The sequence below is a fragment of the Sinohyriopsis cumingii genome, unplaced genomic scaffold (assembly GCF_028554795.1).
Source record: "Sinohyriopsis cumingii isolate HCF-2022 unplaced genomic scaffold, ASM2855479v2 utg000624l, whole genome shotgun sequence".
NCBI lineage: Eukaryota > Metazoa > Mollusca > Bivalvia > Unionida > Unionidae > Sinohyriopsis > Sinohyriopsis cumingii.
The window spans coordinates 3591944-3613751 of record NW_028315919.1 but is presented as its reverse complement, the minus strand read 5'-3'; the positions used below and the strand labels follow the sequence as shown (position 1 = coordinate 3613751).

General features: G+C 34.3%; 1 protein-coding gene across 1 annotated transcript in view; it reads left to right on the top strand.

Moving 5' to 3' along the window:
• Positions 1–19720, top strand: part of LOC149773627 (ATP synthase subunit b, mitochondrial-like) — a 45093-nt gene extending 25373 nt beyond the window's left edge. Inside the window, exons 5-8 of the mRNA XM_089946353.1 lie at positions 4329–4457; positions 8749–8826; positions 17002–17103; positions 19230–19720. Of these exons, the coding sequence (XP_089802479.1) occupies positions 4329–4457; positions 8749–8826; positions 17002–17103; positions 19230–19298 (378 nt within the window). The 3' untranslated portion in view covers positions 19299–19720. The remainder of the gene's footprint in view (positions 1–4328; positions 4458–8748; positions 8827–17001; positions 17104–19229) is intronic.
• Positions 19721–21808: the final 2088 nt, after the last annotated feature.

The window sequence follows — 21808 nt, the reverse complement described above, 5'->3', positions numbered from 1 at the left end:
AAAGTGCATGACCCACCTAAAAGCCAACCCATAAATCTGAAACATCTCAAGATGCATGAGGTAAGTTCTAAATGTGTTTATTTAGGCAAACTTATATTTAACAAAAATTACATGTTTACTTATCTTAAGTAATTTATTTAATTTTCTGTTTACTTACTGTTTCTTCCTAATTTAGATTTGTGTATAATCTGATTGAATGATGACAAGTTTTTAGCAATCGCGAATTGCTGTTACACTACCTCTCCCTTTTGATTCGATTATTTTTTGTTTATGCATTATTGCATTGGACATTTTATATCAGTGCACCGGTAATTAGGTTTTTACTTTGCTTTGAAATTGTAAATACCTAACTTATTAAAAATGTAATCCCAGTATGACAACACAGTGAACAACAGTACGGTTCGATTCAATGCTCGCAATTAGGCTACTGAACGTATTTATATAATGACACCACCACATGTACATTGTAGGTTTCATTGCGTGCAGAATTAAGCACATCCCTTGGAGTCGAATCATGCGCACCATTGCGCTAAACTTTAATGATATTCCAAAATACAATAATGAAGTTTTAGAAATAATGCTTCGAAAATTATGCTAATACCTTAAAAGCTGAGTTGTAGTTTGCTTTGATATAATCAACCTTACACCATACCGTCAACTTTCACGCCAGGAGGAAGAAAAAAAAACTCCCAATTTTTGGGGTCACTCCATGGCTACCTCTTGATTTCATATCTGATTTTTTGCAGAGAACTCACGATTATTATGTTAGGTATTTTGCAGTTTGACCACGGCTTTCCAGAATATGAAAATAGGGTATGACCTGGGGGAAAATAGGGCGCGTGACAGGGAGAAATGGCGAGTCTTTGCGAATTTCATGCATACTGGACCAGGAAGAAAACAGGGGTTTATAAATGCTACAAGAAACCTCCTGATTTTAGGTCCCAATCTCTTTTTTTTTTCTCCCTACTTGGCTTTTGAAAATTTAGGTATGTCTTACACCTTGTTTTACAAAATTACGGTAATCGTGCTAATATTATGGAATAATAGGCAATTAAACATCAATGTACTGATATAGTTGCTGGTCAAAATACCCTCTTAACACAAGCCAGTTTCAGGGTTTTAATGATTAACTGGCCTGTACTGCTGTTGCAAAATGAAAGACAAATTTACCTACTATCAACATAGGAGATGCAGAAACATCAAGCTTTCCATTGTGTGGAAAGTCATTATGTTTGTTCAGCCAAAACACAAAACTAAAATTGATTGATCTTGATCTTAATTGATCTATATGAGAATTTTATCCTTTATTATTACCACTCTTCCTGAACATGTAAATTATTCTGGTTATGTACCTTGTACAATTAAACGTGCATACCTTTTTTAAAAATATTACCTCAATTTGTAGGATCACTTATATCATTGAAAATGAGTAACTCGTTAGCACGTGATTCAGCGTAAATGAAGCAGCTATTAAGGACTAGCTGAAATCTTATCTGGAAGAATGCAATTTGTTTGAAACAGTGAATAAAGCAAAATCTGCATCTAATATGTTTGGGAATAAATAAGGATTTAAGTGACGCTTTGCACTGTTCAAGTACTGTACATTATAGTTCAGCCTGGTCTCCTGTGTAAACTCAACTGGCTCGTGAATTATGAAGTCTTGATTTACCTTTATTTCATTTCATGTTGGAGAAATCAGAAAATATACACATGCAAAATAATAACCAAATCAATCATAGTACTTTATAACAGTTTAATAAATGTTGGGTCACTGAAAGTTATTTTTTTACATTCCTATGTCTTTGGACATGGAAAAAATTACTGTTTCGTGTCCCAAGATTTACAGCCATTACAGTAGTCAACAAAAAGATCTAAAAAATATCAAGTTTAGACATTGGCCCGCAGATAAGCTGAACACCCCCCTTCTTCCAGGCCTTTAATTTTTCCTAAATTATGTGACTTAAATGCGAGAATATACGGTAATTGATGCTAAATTAGGTGCTTCTGCAGTCTTGTCTCTTGAAAACAGGAGAGTGTCTTATCGTTAAATAAGCCTTAAAATACAGTACACTAGGACTTGCACTATAAGCTTGTGAATGGCAGGATATGCTTTTGAAATGTATTATTGCTGAATTGATTATTTATATTTAATTCAGCTGAATTATCATTTGGAATCTTTGATTGCCTTTTATTGAGGTAGTCATTGGCACCAACATAGATTCTTCTTGATAAATTGTGCGTGATAAGGGCAGGAACTTTGAATGCCCTGCCATGAATGTTAGATGGAATGTCAGGTGTTTTCCTAGTCTGTCCATCTGTCTGTATCCATCTGTAAGTGTCGGTAACTTTTGTGTTTAGGTCATCATGGCAGGGTTTTTGTATTCGTGAACACATTTCTATATTCTATGTGAAGATCAGATTAGGAGTTTTATTAATCTTGTATTGAAACATCAATGAAAAAGAAATGCCTTGTGCAAATTATGTATTTTCCATGACCAAATTAATATGTATATGAAGAGTCGCACCTTGAGTTAATGTATGAGATATTTTCTCACCCCAAGCAGCAAATTCCCTAAAGAATTATCTTGATCCTTATAGGGGATGGAGGTGCATAAAATATCCCCTGAATAGTTCAAGCAAGGTGCAACAACGTATGTATGTATGTATGTATGTATGTATGTATGTATGTATGTATGTATGTATAGAATTTAACTGGATATCAGGACAATGCTCGTGATATAGTGCTAATTCGAAGTTAAGTTTCAAAAATTTTAACGTAAAACATTAGAAATAATTGTAATCCTACAAAATAAAAGGTAGAGATGTTAACAAGTCTTTATACATGTAAGTTCCTTAAAAGTAAAGATAAATGCATCATCAAATTAAATTAAGGTAGAGGCCAAAAAATTTATCCCTGTGAATCACTATTTCCTTCAGTTTTTGTTATGGTTACTTTGGTGAAAGCCCAAGATACCAATGACTTTGTTGTGTTTGTACATATCCACAAATTAGGCACAAAATGATACACCTTTTGTATCGATATGTACATGTATCATGACAGAGTTTGAAATAAGCATTCAGTACACCTGGAGATCACAAATGGCCAGATAAAGGTACATAAAGTGATTATGACATGAAAATAAGCACTTGCCTGGCTTTTTTAAAAAATATTTGAAAATTGGAAAATATTATATGCCTGACTTCTGGATGTCAGACTATGTGATTTACTCAGTCCCATCTTATCATCTTTAGAGGGATTGTCATTGGTAGGATGGTGATGTTTAAGATGTGTCATCATGTTGATGGTATTTCCTGTATGCCAACTACAACAGACGTAGATTTAACATCAGCCATTCTAATCCTTGACATAATAACAAAAATGCTTCCAAAGAGACTACCTGCTAGATGTAGTTGATTCTGTTTTACCTAACATTTTTGTGCCATTTCAGGCTGCTTCAAATGCAGGACTGAACTTGGTTATCACACCTTTGTTTTGCATTGCATAAATACTTTAAAAAAATCTAATGACCAATTTCATGTCATCACCTAAATTTGTAAGGTGGTGTTGGATTAAAAACAGAAAAAATATTGCAATTTGTGCATGGAAAATCGCATCAAAAACAGGTCCCAGTTCAAGACTGGAGATGACTGACAACTGAATCTCTCACACTGTACTTCCTGCAGATGCAAAACTACTGCAGTGACCATGGGCAATTGTTTATGTCAATGAAAAAATATTAACACTTATTCCCCCTATACAGATTACCAACATGACTAACTTGCAGTTTGAAATTGGCCAGCTAGCTGATTCCATGCTTATTTTTGTATCCCCTCAGCATATTCAGCTTGAAGTTTCTTTGTTAGCTTGTATTTACTTGGATAAAGTCTGGAATAAGCTACATTAATTTCTGATCGATGGCTATTGTTTACCCTGGACTGGAACAAACGATAACCACCAATCAAAATAGAATGTAGTACATTTCACTGTAAGATACTGAAAGTGTAGGCCACCTAATTTGATCCAAGTAGACATGATATGAAGTGAAATAGAAACTACTTGAAGAAGTGGCTATTAAATAATGAGTAAAGTACTGAAGTTGTAAATGCTGAACAAGGTTGGAATCAGAAGGAATCTTAATTTGCAGAATGGGAAGTTAATATTGTCAATCGTTTTTCTCTTTTACTAACAGAAAGGAGTGCCTGTTATCAGCGCTCACAAGCTTTTGATCTCTTGATTTAATGAATGAAAGTAATCATTTGTGGTTGATGACAATATGAAAGTTAAAATGAAATGGTTTTTAAAAACTTTTTTTTATATTAATTATTAGCGTTCTGAAGAGAGGCTTTACTGGAATCCTATAAAGAGGGGCAAGAAGGTGTATGAGGTTAACATTCAGCAGCTCGAGAAGGAGATTTGGAGACAGGATGGACAAAAGTATTTATATGAAGCAAAGAGGGTAGGCATTACATGTCATGTTGTGCAGGTTTATATTGTATTGGCTTATGTATAACAATCCTACATCCAACAGCCATGGACAAGTAAAAATTGTAGCTGGGCAAGTAAAATTCCATATTACTCCAGAAGAAATTTATATAATATGTAGAAGAAAGGCCAACTGAGCCTTTGGACATGGCCCCAAATCTTGTTTCAACCATTGTGCACCACATGTGGAAAAACAATTGCTATTTTAAACTGGGTTTTTTTTGATGCCATTGGACCAGTTGTGGCAGAGAGCATGCAGGCACAAAGTGCTTTCACAATGCCATTCTACCTTAAAATATGGCCACTGTTACCAAAATTAGAAAATCTTTAAATGACTTTTCAAAAGCAGCTCAAGGGAATGTAAGAAATGTGACACAATGTATAATGGCATGATGTGCTTTTAAAAACACACGCAAATGATGATGACCCACAATCACATATGTTCCTAAAAGCGGAAAAATCTTAACTTATTCTAAAAACCCACTGAACAGAGTAATACCAATTTTGCTAAAAGTATCTTTGCATCAAGAGCTTTCATTTTTATACACATGATGTTGAGCTGCTATATCTTAGAATAGAAAAGGTTTGAATTGGATTTTTGAAAATAATTCACCAGAAATTAATATGAATGAAAAGATTTGACTAAAATAGCTTTCATATTTATGTCAGTGATACTGATTTGCGGTAATATGTGGTTATCATTACTGAAAAAAGAAGAAATACAAAACTTGAAAGAACTTCTCTGAAACTGCTCACAGAATATGGTCCTGGCCTAAAAGACTTTCAGTATTAGACGAATGATTCTGATGTGTCATCACATGTGGATGAATATATGGATTGCAGAGAAACATTGAAACATTTGCTTTAAAAAAATATGCAATCATCAGTACTAGAAGGAATATCTACAGAAGGCATGTATACGCTATTGGCCAAGATTTCCTAGCCATCTGCTCTTGCATTTTGCTATTAGAAAAATGCTTGCCAAATGAGTACTCTCGTGTCTGAGCCGCTTGTGATGAAGTTTCATGATTATCTGAATGCACAGGTGAGTCCAAGGATGTTCTCTAATGAAGTTTCAGTCTAGAAAGGATGGTTTGTTATTATATAATCAATGATGGAATGAATATTTCCTTTGTTTTCACTGGTACTTGCAAGGTGTGAAGAAAAAATTAGCTTGTGTATTTGGTTCTGATGGTCAGTAGAGCTTATGAGATGACTTATTGTTTGATTTTTGTCTATTTGCAGAAGTTTGTTATCGCTATATCTGAACTACTTGGACGATTGCCAGGAAACTTGACACACATTCATCTCAATTTCTATTTGGTCCTAGATTTAAAAAATATCAGTCTGATATCAACATGATGATGGGGTTTTCAACAAAAGAGTTCTTATGACGTCTCCATGGTTTTAAATGGAAATGATAATGATCTGACAATCTTTAAAATTTGGTTATCAGTACTCCGTCTGAATGATTGGTCATACTGACAGAGAGTTCCACCCAAAGACATCTAATGATGTCATGTTGGGTCCTAAATGAAATTGGTGCCATGAAAATGACTGATTGTGTTTTCACCAAAAGACTTCTTGTGACTTTTGGTTGGTCCAAAATGAAATTGGTGCCTCGTTAATGTTCAGTATGGCCATTGGGTATGTCAGAAATCTTGTTACTGCTGAAAAATATCAAAGACAGTTTCAACACCTATCAGTTCAAAAGAAAAAACAATCATGTCTTGGATTCCTGGAAATTCTATTTTGTCTTGCTTGATACAGCATGAAAAGTGAAAGAGAATAAAATTATGTTTTAAGGTTTTGATTTCAACCTTCTGTTTAATATTGTATCTTCACTTGTACAAAAGTGGTTTGTTCTAAGATATATATTTTATTAAAAAAATGTATTTTGTAAATAATTGCTGTGGATCGCTCTCATAATTCTGGTAACTTTGTGTAAGAGTAAATATAAATGTAGTGTTTAAATCATCTTCCAGTATATCTTAGACAAATTTATTATAAATTTCTTTTTGACTTTGATTAATACCACAGATTTAGCAACTGCAGAAAATACGTTATGTTTTTAGAATATGGAATTATTGCTCTGCTTAATGGGTTTCCAAGTGTTTTTGAAATCTAATTCTTCTTGTGAACTCTGAAAAAGGTGCAAAGCAACAAACTTGACTTGCCTGTTAGAGTTTTAGATTTTGGTATAAGCAATTTATTTAGTCCAGATACCTGATGTCATACTTCATGGGTCATCACACATCTAGCCAGATGCTTGACAAGATTTAAACTGTGGTGATGTAGGTATTCATGCACTCCTTTGGATCTCCATGGATGGACCAAATGTTGACTGGAAACTATTTTCTTATCTGCCAAGAAAACAGAGACTCAGACAGGAAAGCATGTTCCTTATATAGGAAGTTCACCTTTAATAAAACTCATTTAGAGACGGATGCTTTGCTACAGTCTTTAATGGTTTTTAATGATTTAATCTTTGCCGGAAGAAGTGTTAACTTATTGGATGCACATCATTTCCTCTGGATTTATGCTATCATAGGTGGATGGGGAATTTGAAAGTTGCTGAACATGCCTAGTAGATTATTTCATTTGTGGTCATGTGTGACAAAAGCTGGTGAAGTCAGTGAATCAAAGAACAAATCATTTAAACATGTGCAAGCCATTGTAAATGATAGATTGTGCAAGGCAAAGTTTAATTTTTCCTGATGATTGCAAGAGAAATACCAGATGGATAAGCCCATGCTGTCCTTCATGTGTACTGACTTGATGAGTCATAAAATTACTTTGGGAGAGATTCTTGAAGCCATAGTTGCTGATAGATGTGTCTTCAGCTATCAAACTTTTAAATATTGACTTAAAAGCCCAAATCAAATGGATGCATCTGAGATTTGTTATGGAGATACTTCTGCCTGAACTGAGATACAGTTGTCTTTTTTTGGACAATGGTGTGACTACTGCTAGACCTGTGGATATATATATATATATATATATATATATATATATATATATATATATATAAAGAGAGAGAGAGATCCAACAAAGATGCATGCACTGCCAGCTGACCAGAACTCTTTGATGTGTAAAGCAAATCACTTCACAGAATCAGAATGTGATGCAGTTCTCAGTCAATTCAGCCATCTCATTGAAACATCAATAACAACTGATGTTTTTTTAAAGCAGCAGTTAGCAGTTTTAATCCAGAAGAAGACAGACCAGACACTTTAGCTATGATAGTCTTGCCAGTAAGGTAGAATTCCAGAATCTGGGAACATTTGTGATGGGTTTTAAGTAAACAAAAAGATTTTGGTGGATACCCTGTCAGAACTGTCGCTCATTGGACAGATGATTATTAATGACCATGTTGATAGTGTAACCATCTATTCAAAGGATTGATTTTGTCTAAAGCTAGACAGATATCAGGTATATTTTTGACAACTGCTGGAGAAGATTGGGTGTATGTGGATGACAGCTATAGAGAGATATGAGGTATATTTTTGATTTCAGAAATAAAAAGAAGAAAAATTAGAGAAAAAAGGTTTAATGGAGGGAGTGTCAAACATTGAAGAAAAAAAATGAAGACTAGTGCAAGGATTTTAAAGAGCTGTTAAAGTCAACTCATAAATATGCAGGAAAAGCAGTCCTTAGGAAAACTTGGCCCTAATTGAATAGTTTAAAAAGAACTGAAAGAAAAACAAGATCAGCCCCAGTTGCTTTGAGAGGCACTTGATGAGAAGATGAAGGAGTTAAAAGAAGAAGTGTGAAATAGAGATTCGATTTCACTATGCCCTGGTTTTGGATGGGACTGTTGACTCCATATTGATTTTTTAGTTAGACTGAATGAAGAAACAAATACATGTGCCATTCACGGTCTCTAGCTATAGACAGTATTTACAAAAGTAAAACATATAACTAATGACTTTTGAATTTTTAATAATTGGTCCTTGAAAACTTTGAATTTGTGAAAGTCCATGATATTTCTGCCTTTAAGCTGTATGAATTCTGTCAAAAGGCCAAGTTAACTAAATAAGTATGAAATAAATTCAGGCCAACTGTCATCATTAGGAGGTATGGGTGGTACATCTGTAAGTGGAAAGGGGTTCTACAATCAATGCAGCCATGTATAAATTCTTGTCTGCAAGGTGTGTTATGGAGAACTTGTTTGACGTAAGTAATATCATGTAACAGCTATGCGTCATGGCCATTAATCTAGTCTAGGTTGTATTTGAATATCACAATATTAATTTCTTTTACAGGAAAATGTAGCACTTCAGCTGGAAGCTGAGTATAGACGACGACTGGAGACAATATATGAACAAGTCAGACAACGATTGGTAAGTTAGAAAATGCTTTGCAGTATCGAAAGTAATATGTAAAGAAGCATGATATATATATATATATATATATATATATATATATCAGTAGTCACAATGGCTATTCTAACCTCCCCAGCAAATTGCCCATATAAATGTCATGTATGTATCTGTCACCTCCCTTCTGTGGTCAGTGGCCAGGTGTTCCTAACTAAACAGTGGTTTCTCCCTGCTTTAAGCAGTCACTGGAGAATATTTACCATTCAGTCTATGCAAACTGAAGTTTTGCTTTATGAGGAAGGTATTGTTTAAATATAGGATTATCATGTGAATCAGATTTGTACAATGATGAATTATGTATATCTGTATCACGTGTGAATTTTTGTGATTTATAGATTGTAAGGGTCATTTAGTATCAAAAAAACATCAGGAAGACAATACTGTCCATTGTGGGTTTACACTATAAGATCATGTCATTTTGTTTGGTAAACATGTTGAGGCATTTTGACTTGGAAGGTGTAAAAGAAATCTTGATGACGAATTTGATGAGATTTGAATTTATGTCATTGGTTTCCCTGTAGTAAAACCAGGTCACCTGATTTCTCATTGGCTAGCTATTAAAGGACCTGATCTTGTTGATAAGTTAAGAATGATCTGGAAATGGATATTTGACCCTCATCTTGGTTCTGAAATTGTCTTAGTTTTTCTTAATACAAGGTGGTGATGAATGGAAGTAATTATTCTGATGTTAAACACTGGCCTTAGTGGAGTCATTTAGTTGTGTTCAGTTATTATTTTAGAGCATTTATTTATTTCATTCACTCATTCATTGAAATTACAAGGTGCTCATAAACTTTAGAACTAAGTGACCATTTTGGAATTATTTAGAATTCATTCAGAGCCATTTTGGATTATATCATTGTAATATATCAAGCCTGTTAGCACATCAAACTATTCCAGACAATTGACACATCAGCAAAATACACTGGACTTCATTTTGAACACCATTGGAACTCATTTAGAATACTCAATACTTTTAAACTTGTGATTGAACTTTTAGGACTATTTAGAATTTCATTCACCATACTAGATTATTTTTTAAATTTTCACTTTTGTATTCTAGGAAAATAAATTTTATGTTGAATGTTACTAAACTTGTTTGTTTTCATTCTTTTCTGTTACTTAACAGACATAAATTTTGTGATAAGATGTAACTACCATTACTAAAATGTGACAATCCTTCGAACAGCTTCTTGAAAACACTCAGCTGATTATAGGACCAAATTTGACAGAAAGCATCCTGACATGAAGGGCTTTTAAGTTTTTACATGTGATGCTGATGCACCATCAGCTATGCATATACTAAAAATAGAAACACTTATAATAACCTTGTAACAAAAACCATTTAACAGAATTTTACTGAATTTTGACAAAAAGCATAATCACTTGAAGGCTTTTCACGTTTCTTTTACAAATTATGCTGATCTACCACTGTATATGGCTGCTACTGAAAATAAAACATGCTTAACAGAAGTCATACGGAAAGCATCCTGGCACTGATGCCTTTCAATATTGGGAAAATGATGCTGTTGTGCCATCAAATACAGATGAAGATACCAAAAGTAGAGAAGCCTTGAAACAATTGTTTTCATAATATACAGTCATGATTTTTCTCTATTTTAAAGTGGAATTCAGCTTTTCTCCTGACTTAAATCAGATTTTTCTTGATATAGTCAGTTTTTTATATCATCTCCAATCCGGTATTTAAAAAATGGTCTGTCTGGTCCAGTTCTGCAACAACCCTTGAAAATGATTTGTTCCATATATTAGTTAGCACATGACTCTCAGAAAGAGTATTTTGATTGGTCAAAGGTTTAAATTCGTCCAATGAATCTTCATGTAATGGAAACTGATGGCAGTGGAAAGAAGAAGCATGCTTGCAAAACATGGCATCCTGAGTTGTTGAAAGAGACCTTGACACGAAAAGTTTAGATAAAGGTTTAAAAAACATATGGAAATGAAAATGGTTGGAGCAAAAAGTTGATGGCAATTTAGTCATTCAGTTCATAAGAAAACTGGACTGGCATTTTGTTACCTTGCAAGAAAGATTTGAATTATGGTAATCATGGTTGGAAGAGTTTGGAACAGCACCTACAAAAGAAGCTGCATATGGAAAAATTGAAGCTCAGAAGGCATCTGGAAAAAGTGCAGTTAATTACTATAAGAAGAAAGATTTCTTGCATGAGAGAACAGATGTAACCCTCGTTCAGAATATGTGCACTGCATGTTGCCAATACAAGCACCAGCTTGAAAGGAAAAAGGCTCTCATTGAGAAGGAAAAGAAATGATTGTACTTGCAGCAAAAAAAGTCAGTGGTGACAAAAAGGAAGGCAAAAGAAATTTTTGCCAAAGCCGCAAAAAGAGCTTGACTGGCATATCAACAGGTTGTGTACATTGGGGAAAAAGACAAGTGAATGTATGGGATTGTTTGTATATAGTTGATGTACTTGGGTGTTTATTTTACAGATTTGTTATGAAAAGAGGTAAGTATAATATATTTGCTGCAAACATTTACAAATTATTGTGACTTAATTATGATGTGAACACTGACATGCACATGAAATAACTTCAGCATCAGTAGTATTGGAGAACAAATTAATGTGACAGTAAATATTGTGAAATTAAGTAAAGTTGAAAATTTTTGGTCAGTTTATTGGTTTTTCAAATGATTATTTTGGTTTATTTTATGATCATAAGTTGTACCAGGAGCAGTTTTTTATGATTGTAAAATGAGATTTTGGACAGGACCTTCGACCCCCAGGACCCTTGGATTGGGGGGCACTGCCTCTTGAGATCCCATTGGGGGAGGACCCCCAAACCTCCCTTAACATTTTTCAGCTTTTTTTATGGAAGACCAAAATCATGTCTGAATATAAGCAATCAACAGCATTGGAATACATTTCTATAGAAAGCATCCTACTGTTCCAGATTTCCTGGCCAACTTCTCTTCGTTTGGCTATTAGATGAATTTCAACCAGGTGAATGATCTTAGGCCCATGTGTGTCTATTGTTAATTATTTTTATGTCAAAAAGGCTTTTACTGGAAAGGAATTAAATTGCCTGAGTGGACTGACAGAGTGCACCAAGATCACTTCAAATGATATTACAAGAGTCGACTTTGTCAGAACATTGTTTTCAGTATAAAGAAATTATAAGATTTATTCTGATGTTGTGTTAAGAACTGGTTTATGAAAAGGGAAGTTAAACAGGCACTACCTTTCTTCCTCTTGAATCCAGCTAGTGTATATCCCATTAATGATTTGTTGTGTGTATTTGACTATTTTGTCAGATTTTATTGTAATTTGTTAGGCAATTCTAAATGAGTCTTCTAGTGAAGAGGCACCATGGGTTGGAATTTTAATAGTCAGAATTGATTGAAACCTCCTACTTTCATTGGTGGAGAAAGTACACGATTGTTTTTTCTTTTCTTAGCTCAACAGGTCATAGGCTACAAGAGCTTTTGGGATAGTCTGTTATCCATCATCCCATCAGTTACATTTTAAAACCTAACAGTTTGTATATCCACTCCAACAATGACCGAAGTATGGACTGGTTTAAGCGCCAGTCCCTATGTCCATGGGCTGATTACTCTTGTCTGTCTTACACATAGGTTGTTATGTGACTTTTATCACTTTGTTGCTCTAATAATAAGCTTGGGAGGGTTTGATTTGCAAGGTAGTTGATTACACCAAATGTATTATGATCAGGTTAGTATTTCAAAAAGAAAAACTATTAAAACATTTGTCTTGTCTCTTTCCAGCGTTGCTCATTGTCTTTCCTATGAAAGCAATTGGGATAGGGATCACTTTGTTGATGTTAGTGGTGTTTGCATCACACTGGATTCTATAATAATGTAAATGACTGAGCAGATCTGTGTAGCCCATTTGGTGTCCTTTGCCAGTTTTATAGCAGTAATGCATAATCTACTACCATTGTATTGCTACCTCTTTGCCATTTTATTGATCCCAGTCCAAGTTTAATATTCCCTCCTATGGTCTTAATATACCTTCCTGTTTGTAACTCCGTGCTGATTAAAAAAAAACAAAAGCATTAATGAGAAGAAAAAATGCATAGAACTTAGTGTCTTCCTTGAATTATAATTTCAAACCTGATTATGACCAGGAGGAACCTAACACCATTATTGTCTGCGTGTTTCATACCAAACAGAAATTTCCATTGTAAAAGATGACCCTGCTCGCTGATTATTTCCTTTTCCTGGACAAATCCATTTTTAACAATGGGATGGATGCAAAACTACACTAGTATGTAAATAGAAGGTAAATATTATGCCTTCTGCTTCCAATATTTCAATGTCAAATCAAACAAAGGAAAGGAATGACAACTACAAATTTGCCTTTCACATGGATTTAACAAGTGGTGTAATTCTGTGTACATGTTTGCAAAGGTACATAACTCTCAACTCTCAATCTTATGGCAATTTACAGAATTATCCAACAGTTACAGGATAAACTTGTACATGCCAACCATTATGCCTTTTTTCAGCATATTACGTTTTCCATGAGAGTGCATATGGATTATGTTTTTTTGCTACATTAAAAACTAAAATTAAAATAAAGCAATACAAAATTTTGGGGTCATTTTATTATTATCGCTTTAATTCTACTCATATAAATTTGACAGTATTCTTGAAAAGTTGACTGCTGCATGAGAATAGTGTAAGAGTATACTTTCTTTATTTGCAATTACAGCAACTGTATGTGACTCATTTCAAAGAAAACATGGTTTTCTTTAAAAGTGAACTTTGCCAAACAGATTCATGTTATTGATAAGCTAGTTAGTGAGCCAGTCTATATTTTTTAAAGAAATTAGCTGCAGATGTTAAGTTGAACACTTTATGTGTGAGATGTAGATGTTAAATAACAGAAAATGTTAAAGCAGATGGGTATTTTCAAACTTAAGAACTTGTCGGTTCAGAATTTTTTTTACAAAACGACACCACTTTATGAACTTTATTTGAAGAATATGACAGTAATGTAATACAGCACTCTGAGCACCTGACTGTGATCATTGCAGAATTCAGTTCACGATCATTCAGTGAGAGTTACACTTGTTGACTAGTTGAAGTGAGTGCTGAATATAAGTAGTTTTTCAGTATATTTTGTGTTCGTATTCTGGTTCTAATCCATATGGATTTTGACCAGCTACAGAACCAGGTTAGTAGTGAAAATGTATCTTTTGTATGTGTGCTTTGATTCAGGCATGTAATATATAGATTACCCTTTTTGTACCCATATTATGTATTTTTGCCACTTATAATAGCAATAATTACACTTATATCTTGGGAGGTTGGGAGATGGCATGTATGTGAACTACATCACATTGTTGCCTGAGGAAAATAGACTCACCTGTAGTGTACACAATATGGCACTATGTTAGTATGGAAACTAACATGAAACATGCAAACGATGACAGTGTTAGGGACACCCTGGTCACAGTCAGGTTATATATAATAAATCAGTGAGTAAAATGACAAAGTTCTGTTCATTTTTTTTATCACATGAGTGATTTTTGTTATTGAAATTGATGGTAGGATGCAAACAGTTAGGTAACACCTATAGTATGGTAATTGGAAGACCAGAATATAAAAAACATGATTTCAGTCTGACTGCTAAGTGATGTCCAACATATGGAATATCTTCCTCTTTTTCCTAGGACATATTGTATGCATACATGTGTCTGGATGCTTGATGACTTTCATGTTTGTAAGTCAGTCACTCAGTTGGTGGGGCATTGGATTTGTAATACAGGTGTTGTAAATTTGATAACCACTCAGGACAGCCTTGGTTGGCTACCACATTGTGTCCTTAAGAAAGTGACTTAGTTTCCTTTTCCTTGACCTGATATAGGCATTGTGTTCAAGAGTGCCCTTAAAACCAACCAACCCCCAAGCCCCACATGTATGAGGTAACAAACAAAGAAGAAGTTTGGACTTCTGTGTCCAGATCTGTGTCAGAAGCCATCAGGAGCTGTGGACAACAGGATTCTCTCAAGTTTAGAGAGACTTTATGGGGCACATTCCTATCAAACCTTATGTTCCTGCATTTAGCATTGGTTGGGAGCTTACTATAAGTTTTCTCATGGCCAAGTGACTGCTAGATAACAGAAGGGGTAGTCTGTTACCTCTTCCATTCTTCATCTGGTATCTATATAGCTATAGGGTTCATTTGCACATTATGCCCTGTCTTTAGATTTAGGTGCTTCCCAGGTTGTGATATTGGCTGTGATCAAGGTTTGTCTTATGGTTAGATCTTCAGAATGTTGAAGGAAGAATCATTATTTCAAGTGGTGCTTCTATGTTTGTTGGAGGCTAAAGACATGCCATGTGTTGACCATGTCAGTGTTGCTTCTTCACTTCACAGGGATGCAGCCATAGACATGTCAGACCACAACAGGAACCTTTTAAGGTTCCCACCTATTAAGACAAAGATGCTCTTGTCCCTTCCATAGTCTCAGAGGATTTGAGGGACCAGAAACATAGGTCCCAGACAGCAACTCGGGGCCCTTCAAAATAGACCAAGAAGCTCTCTGACAGCCCTATGGGACTTCCTTCCAATTTCTTGAAGCAGGTATGGTCTGAACAGACTTGCAAACAGTCTCATTTCAAAGCTCCCTCCCACTTATAAGTTGCAATGTGAGGTGGTCAGAGAGGCCAAGGGAGAAAATCTGTGGAAGCTACATCCTTCACTAAAGAGCAATGGGGTTCACTCTAGGGATTTGAACCCTCTCCTGCAGTGTCTTCATCTTATCAGCATCTCAGTACAAGCTTTTTCCAGGGGTTTGGTTGGGCATCACAGAAAAGGAGTGGGTCCATTCCATGATAAAGGATGGCTACTGTTTATTTGCAGAAATGTCCTCTGCACTTGCAGCCCCATATATTTCACCAATCAAAACTGGCTAAGTTAAGGGACAAGGTACACCCCCTTCTGGAAAGTGAAGTCAGCAGTGTGGAAAATTACAAGACTGGCTTTCTATTCCTGTATTTTTTAGGTGTCAAAAACAGGCAGAAAGTTTTTGTTAAAAGCTTACCTTTTTGCCTTACACAGATTTCTTTGGGAAGATTGCTTCAGTATGGAGGTTTCAGCAGTGATCAGGAATGTCATAGATCCCCACAGCTGGGTGATCTTCAGAAACCACTTAACATTCCCATGATACAGAAAATGCTTCCATTTTGTCTCCACCAGGAGGTATTTCAGTTTTGAGCATTATGCATTCAGCCTTATGTCTGACCCCAGAATCTTTACCAGGTGATGGGGGTAGTTGTAGCCCACCTGAGGTCATTAGGGATTCCCATTTTCCATTTTTTGATGACTGCTTGATGAACAGTGTCAAGAGAGATTTTCATCTGAAGGACCTATCTCTCTGTTGGTAGATTGTGACACATCTCAGTCTTATCAACGAGATAGAAAAGTTGGATCTCATCCCTTCTCAGAGCTTCGTATATGCGGGGATGAATATCCTCACCATACTAGGTAAAGTTTGTGTTTCTCTGGACAGACTCACGAAGTTCCATCCCTCAGCTCAGTTCTGTCCAGGATGCCATCAGCAAGAAAGGGCATTATTGAGAAAGACAACTTATGTTGCCTGCAGAAGTAATAAAGACACATGAATCTTATTGGTATTGATACTTATACTATGAATGCCAAGATAGCAGAAGTTTGGGAAGATTGGTTTTACATGTGGTATATTGTTATCGTATCTATGATAAACCCAAGGGTTTGGGGTGGGTGGGTAAGTATGTGGTTTAGACTAGGCTAACAAAGAAGAGATTCTGTATAATGCATGGGGCTTCATCAAAGAAAAATATGAGCAACCAGTACATATTAATGTGTACTTATTAAGGACATAGAGTGCCAGAAACTTTCAGAAATTAGTCCACACTGAAACAATGGATTTTGATATGAGTGCTAATTTTTACAATCCACTCTAGATAAATTGTTATTGTAAACAGAGGACCAGTTTATTTGGACATTTTTTAAAAATGCTCTTTTCATTATAAATATTTACCTGTTAACTGTGTATTGAAGAAATTAAAAGCACAAGCCATTCAAGCAAGTTGTTGTTTTAAACAAAATCAATATCATTGATTCCTGATGTTTCTCATTTTCTCCACTTTAGAACTATCAATTGGAAATGGAGAATACCAAAAGACGTCATGAACAGGAGCATATGGTCAATTGGATTGTATCCAATGTTGTCAAAAACATTACACCACAACAGGTTAGTGTGACCTATAGTCTGGCTCTGGTCCATTATGAATCATACTCCATATATGTCTTTCAAAGTATTTAACTAGCATAATGGCAGTATAGCTAAGGATTATTTAATCTCTTTGGATCTTACAAATTTGATAAACCTACTCCATCAGTGCAGGCTTTTAATAATAATAATAATAATAATAATAATGAGCCATTATTTTGCAGTATCATTTCTGTTTGTAATCTTCACTGAGTCGGTAAAACAAATTATTGTCATCTGAATCTTTTAATTATTTAGATTCTACCTGCATGGATCTCTCTCTCTCTCTCTCTCTCTCTCTCTCTATAGATATATATAATGTCAATATTACTTGCTCTTTTAAATTTAGTCAAATCTCTGACATTTTTAAATAATACTTATGAAATTTTACAAAGATAATATAAAACCATTTTATTTTCAAACTGCATTAATTTGGCAAAATGTGATATAAAAAAATGTACAAAGTCTATATTCTAGTTACATTACATTTTTATGATTCAGAGAATTTTGTCACTACTTTCATTCCCTTTGTTTTAATTTTACTGGTCATAGCAGTATCTTGTAGTACAGATTAAATGTACTGACTTTATTTTTACCCTCATGAACATCCACGTCACAAACATGAACCTTACTATATACTTTAGGCTGCTCCATCAACAAAAATAGTACTTTTTAAAATTGTGCTTGATTTTGATTTTATTTTTCCAAAAGTTTGCACTGACAGAACAAAGTTTGCTCTGAATTTGTAAGGTCTAAAATGATTGAATAATCCTCAGCTAGATTGTAATTGCACCATGTAAATACTTTGGAAGAGGTGAAGTACAACTTGTGAGTACTTATGTTTGTAAAAACAATCTGATCTTGTTAATTTAATGCTGACCAACACTTAAAAACTGTGATAAGGAATAGTACAGTCCATGGATAATTTGTACATTTCTTTATACCCCCATCCCAAGTTGGCAAATGTTGCACAGAAATAGCAGTCGTAAAGTAGTCCAACCTGTCTTAAGCAGTCACTCATGGTAAGTGATACAAAGAGCCAGTGGAGAGAGGTGGCTGTTTAATAGAGACGTGTTTCTTCAATATCTTGAATTACAGGACTTTGGAGGATGGCTCTGTAAGGCAGATTATTACTTGTAGATGACCTTTTAGGCAAGTTCAGTTGTATGAATGTGGGTCCATTACAATTTAAAATGATAATAAAATTAATTCAAACAGTGATTAGAAACCTAAGCATTAAAACCCTTCCAAATTGCATCAAACCCACAAAATAATCCAAATTTTTGGATAAATAGGTTGTTTTTTTCTCTTCAGGAATCTCCTATCTTTACAATGTTAATGGTTTCAGATTTGAAATGTTTAAGCTGCTTGAGATTATACTATACCTTCTATTGAAAATCATTGAGAACTTGTATGTAACTGTCAGATATCATAGCAAAGTCATGAACGTCTTGACCTTGAACTTTATACCTGGCCATATTCGAAAGGGGTGGTGAAGATCTGGTATTACCCATGTCCAACTGTTGCTTAAATATATCTTCTCATCATGATTTTGTCTCCTCTGGAAGATTTGTTGATTGAAAATAAATTTGTTCTTATGCTTAATATTAGAGGTAGGTTAAATTTAAATGTTAACATTGTTTCATCAAATTCTGACCAGTTATGGTGGCATAGCTTGCATGTTGAACCAGTATTTCTTCTCTTTGTACCATATTCACTCAAAGGTGAAGCTATTACGTACTTTCAGCTATACTTACAGGAATATAAAAAATATATCTAGGAATGTAAAAATAGTAAAGTTATGAATGGGTTTAAATACATTTTAACATATTCATTAAAGTTAAATAAATTTAACAAATAAAATTGACATTCCCTTCCCAAAAATTACTTGATAATCCTCCCACCAATCCCCAAACTACCCTGCTATTATTTATTGAGCAACCCATATATCACATATTTCAACGTATACTCGTTCAGTAATCTGTAAGTGTATCAGCTAAGAGAGATTTACTTCTTCAGACTCAGTAATCTGTAAGTGTATCAGTTATGAAAGACTTGACTTCTTCTTGCAGGATAATTTTATTTATTATAAATTCATTTCTTTGCAGGAAAAGGAGAGTATTGCTTCTTGCATAAAGAACCTGAAACAACTGGCATCAGCACAACCGGCAGTATAATAAGTTAAATAGTGAATCAAGAAATATTTTATTTTTTGGGAATCAGGAATTTGTATTTTTTTTTTTTTTTTTTTTTGTTGTTCTGTTATTATCTGATGGACTGTGTAAAGATACTGTGATTAGAGAGAACTTCCATAAGAACATAACTTTAGTTAAGGAAGTAACTTTTTGTAGAATTTTGTGTACTAACTTAAAAGTTAAAAGACAAACTACCATTAAACCTTTGCAAAATGTCAAGAACTACTTTTTTGTTAATCAAGAATTTGTAATTTTTTTCTTTGCTTTGGTTTTGTTAGCCTAAATTGACTGTGTGAAGAAAATATGATTAGAGAAAACTTCCACAGGAAAATAACATTCAGGAGAGAAGCAACTTTTGTCATATTTTTTGTGAAAGTAAAATGCATACATAAACCTGTATAGAATTTCAGAGTTGTTTTTCTTGCAGTCAGTGTTTGAGTCAGTGCTTATTATCTGGAAGGAGCATGCCATTTTACCCATGTTTGTCCCAGCCATCACATTTACTTTTCACTTAATAACTAATGAAGAACTTAATGGATTGGAAACAAATTTTGTATCAGGCTTTGTAATAAGGGAACTTAGGTCAGTTTCAGTTGTCAGCCAATTCTAACAAAATTGGATAGAGTTATGGCCCCCTGTTTGACTTGAAACTTGGCCCTGCTTTTTGAATCAAACTTTCCTCAGTTTGCAACATATTGTTGAAGTTATCTGTGAGGTAAAATACATTTCATACTTACAGCATTCCTAGTCATTATTGGTCAGATCACAAAGTACAGTATTTACCATATATACTGGGAGAGGATAAAATTAATTTTTTTCCTGTCCTAGAACTTGTGATGAAATTTCTTATCACCTAGGTCATGTGTCTCAAGAATTAAAAGAAATAAATTTATGATGAATTTGCGCCCTCCCCCACTGCATGTTGCAGTAACAGAGATAAAGAAATTGCTTATTTGATAATAAAAAAAGAAACTAACTCTGTATTGTTATTATGAGCAATTTATTAAAGAAACAAATATATCCCTGAATTCCATATATGTTGCATATACATCCATACTGCAGTGTATCATTTAAATCACAGGTGCTTGACACGAGCTTGATGTTGAAAAAGAGCAATAATCTGAAGTAAAAAAACTCATGCCATGTGATAAAATCACCTCAGATTTCCCTCGTGACCCATTCTGACATAGGACCCTGTCCGTTATATGATAGACAGGTGTTATGAGTCTAGGTTCACCAAAAAAATAACAGGAAAAAGTGATGTTGAAAAAGAGCAATAATCTGAAGTAAAAAAACTCATGCCATGTGATAAAATCACCTCAGATTTCCCTCGTGACCCATTCTGACATAGGACCCTGTCTGTTATATGATAGACAGGTGTTATGAGTCTAGGTTCACCAAAAAAATAACAGGAAAAAGTGAAGACGACAAGCATTGTAAAATTTAGCAAATTTATTTCCCTAGAATATCAAGTGAAAAATGAGAAAAAAGAACTTAAAGTTTTACGAATCAAATCCAAAAATAATCCAATAATTAAGAAATAGAAGTCCTAATAATAAAAAGTCCTGAGTTCGAATCCTAATGAAATCCAAAATGGAAGACAGTGATGTCTGTTGTAACCTGCAAAGTGCTGCAGTGTCAGCAGTCTCTTGTTGAATCACAGAAAATATTATTCCAGTTTTTGAATTCTGTATAAATTTTGATAAATGTCCTTGTCCAAGAATTAATTTAGAGCACTAGTATTTCCAGGGCAAATAATCACTGGAAATCAAATAATTTGAAGAAAATAAAATCTCAGCCAAACTGGTCACAACAACAACTTAATGTTTCAGAAGGTTAAAGCCCACTGACTACTTCTATTCAAAGCATTAAGTATATGGTTAACTTGAGATGCAAAACAAAAACACATTCCCGGATGAGGGTCACATGGTCATCCTTTCAGAACAAAATAGAAGCTTTTTACATGCCTAACATTACATACTCCTAGTATGGCCATAACTGAAATTAATGGTTCTTACTCTGCGAAAGAATAAAAAAAATAATTAAAAAGTTGTTTACCAGAACTGCTACTGTTTCTGAATCAAGGTCAGAAACTAGATGCAGTGTTTCTACTATTATAACAGTCCTGTCAAACAGAACTGAACTGAATTTCTGGAAAATGGCAAATCCACCCAAATCCAATAAACAGAGTTACCTTATAATAGCATGTAATAGAATATAAAAAATTAAAACAAACAAGTAATTAAATGAAATATACATAAAATTTCCCCCCATAAAAGAAAAAGAAAGATTTATATAATAAAGCTTTCTTTTTACCGTAGGTCACACGTGTGGTTCATAAAAAATAAAAGAACTTATGAAAGATACAAAGTGTACATGAAGTATTTCTATACATGGAAAAGCACATCTGCTATTAAATTATCTTTTCCCTTGATGTGCCTGATGTTAATATTATATTCCTCTAACAACAAACTCCACCTTGAAAAATCTTT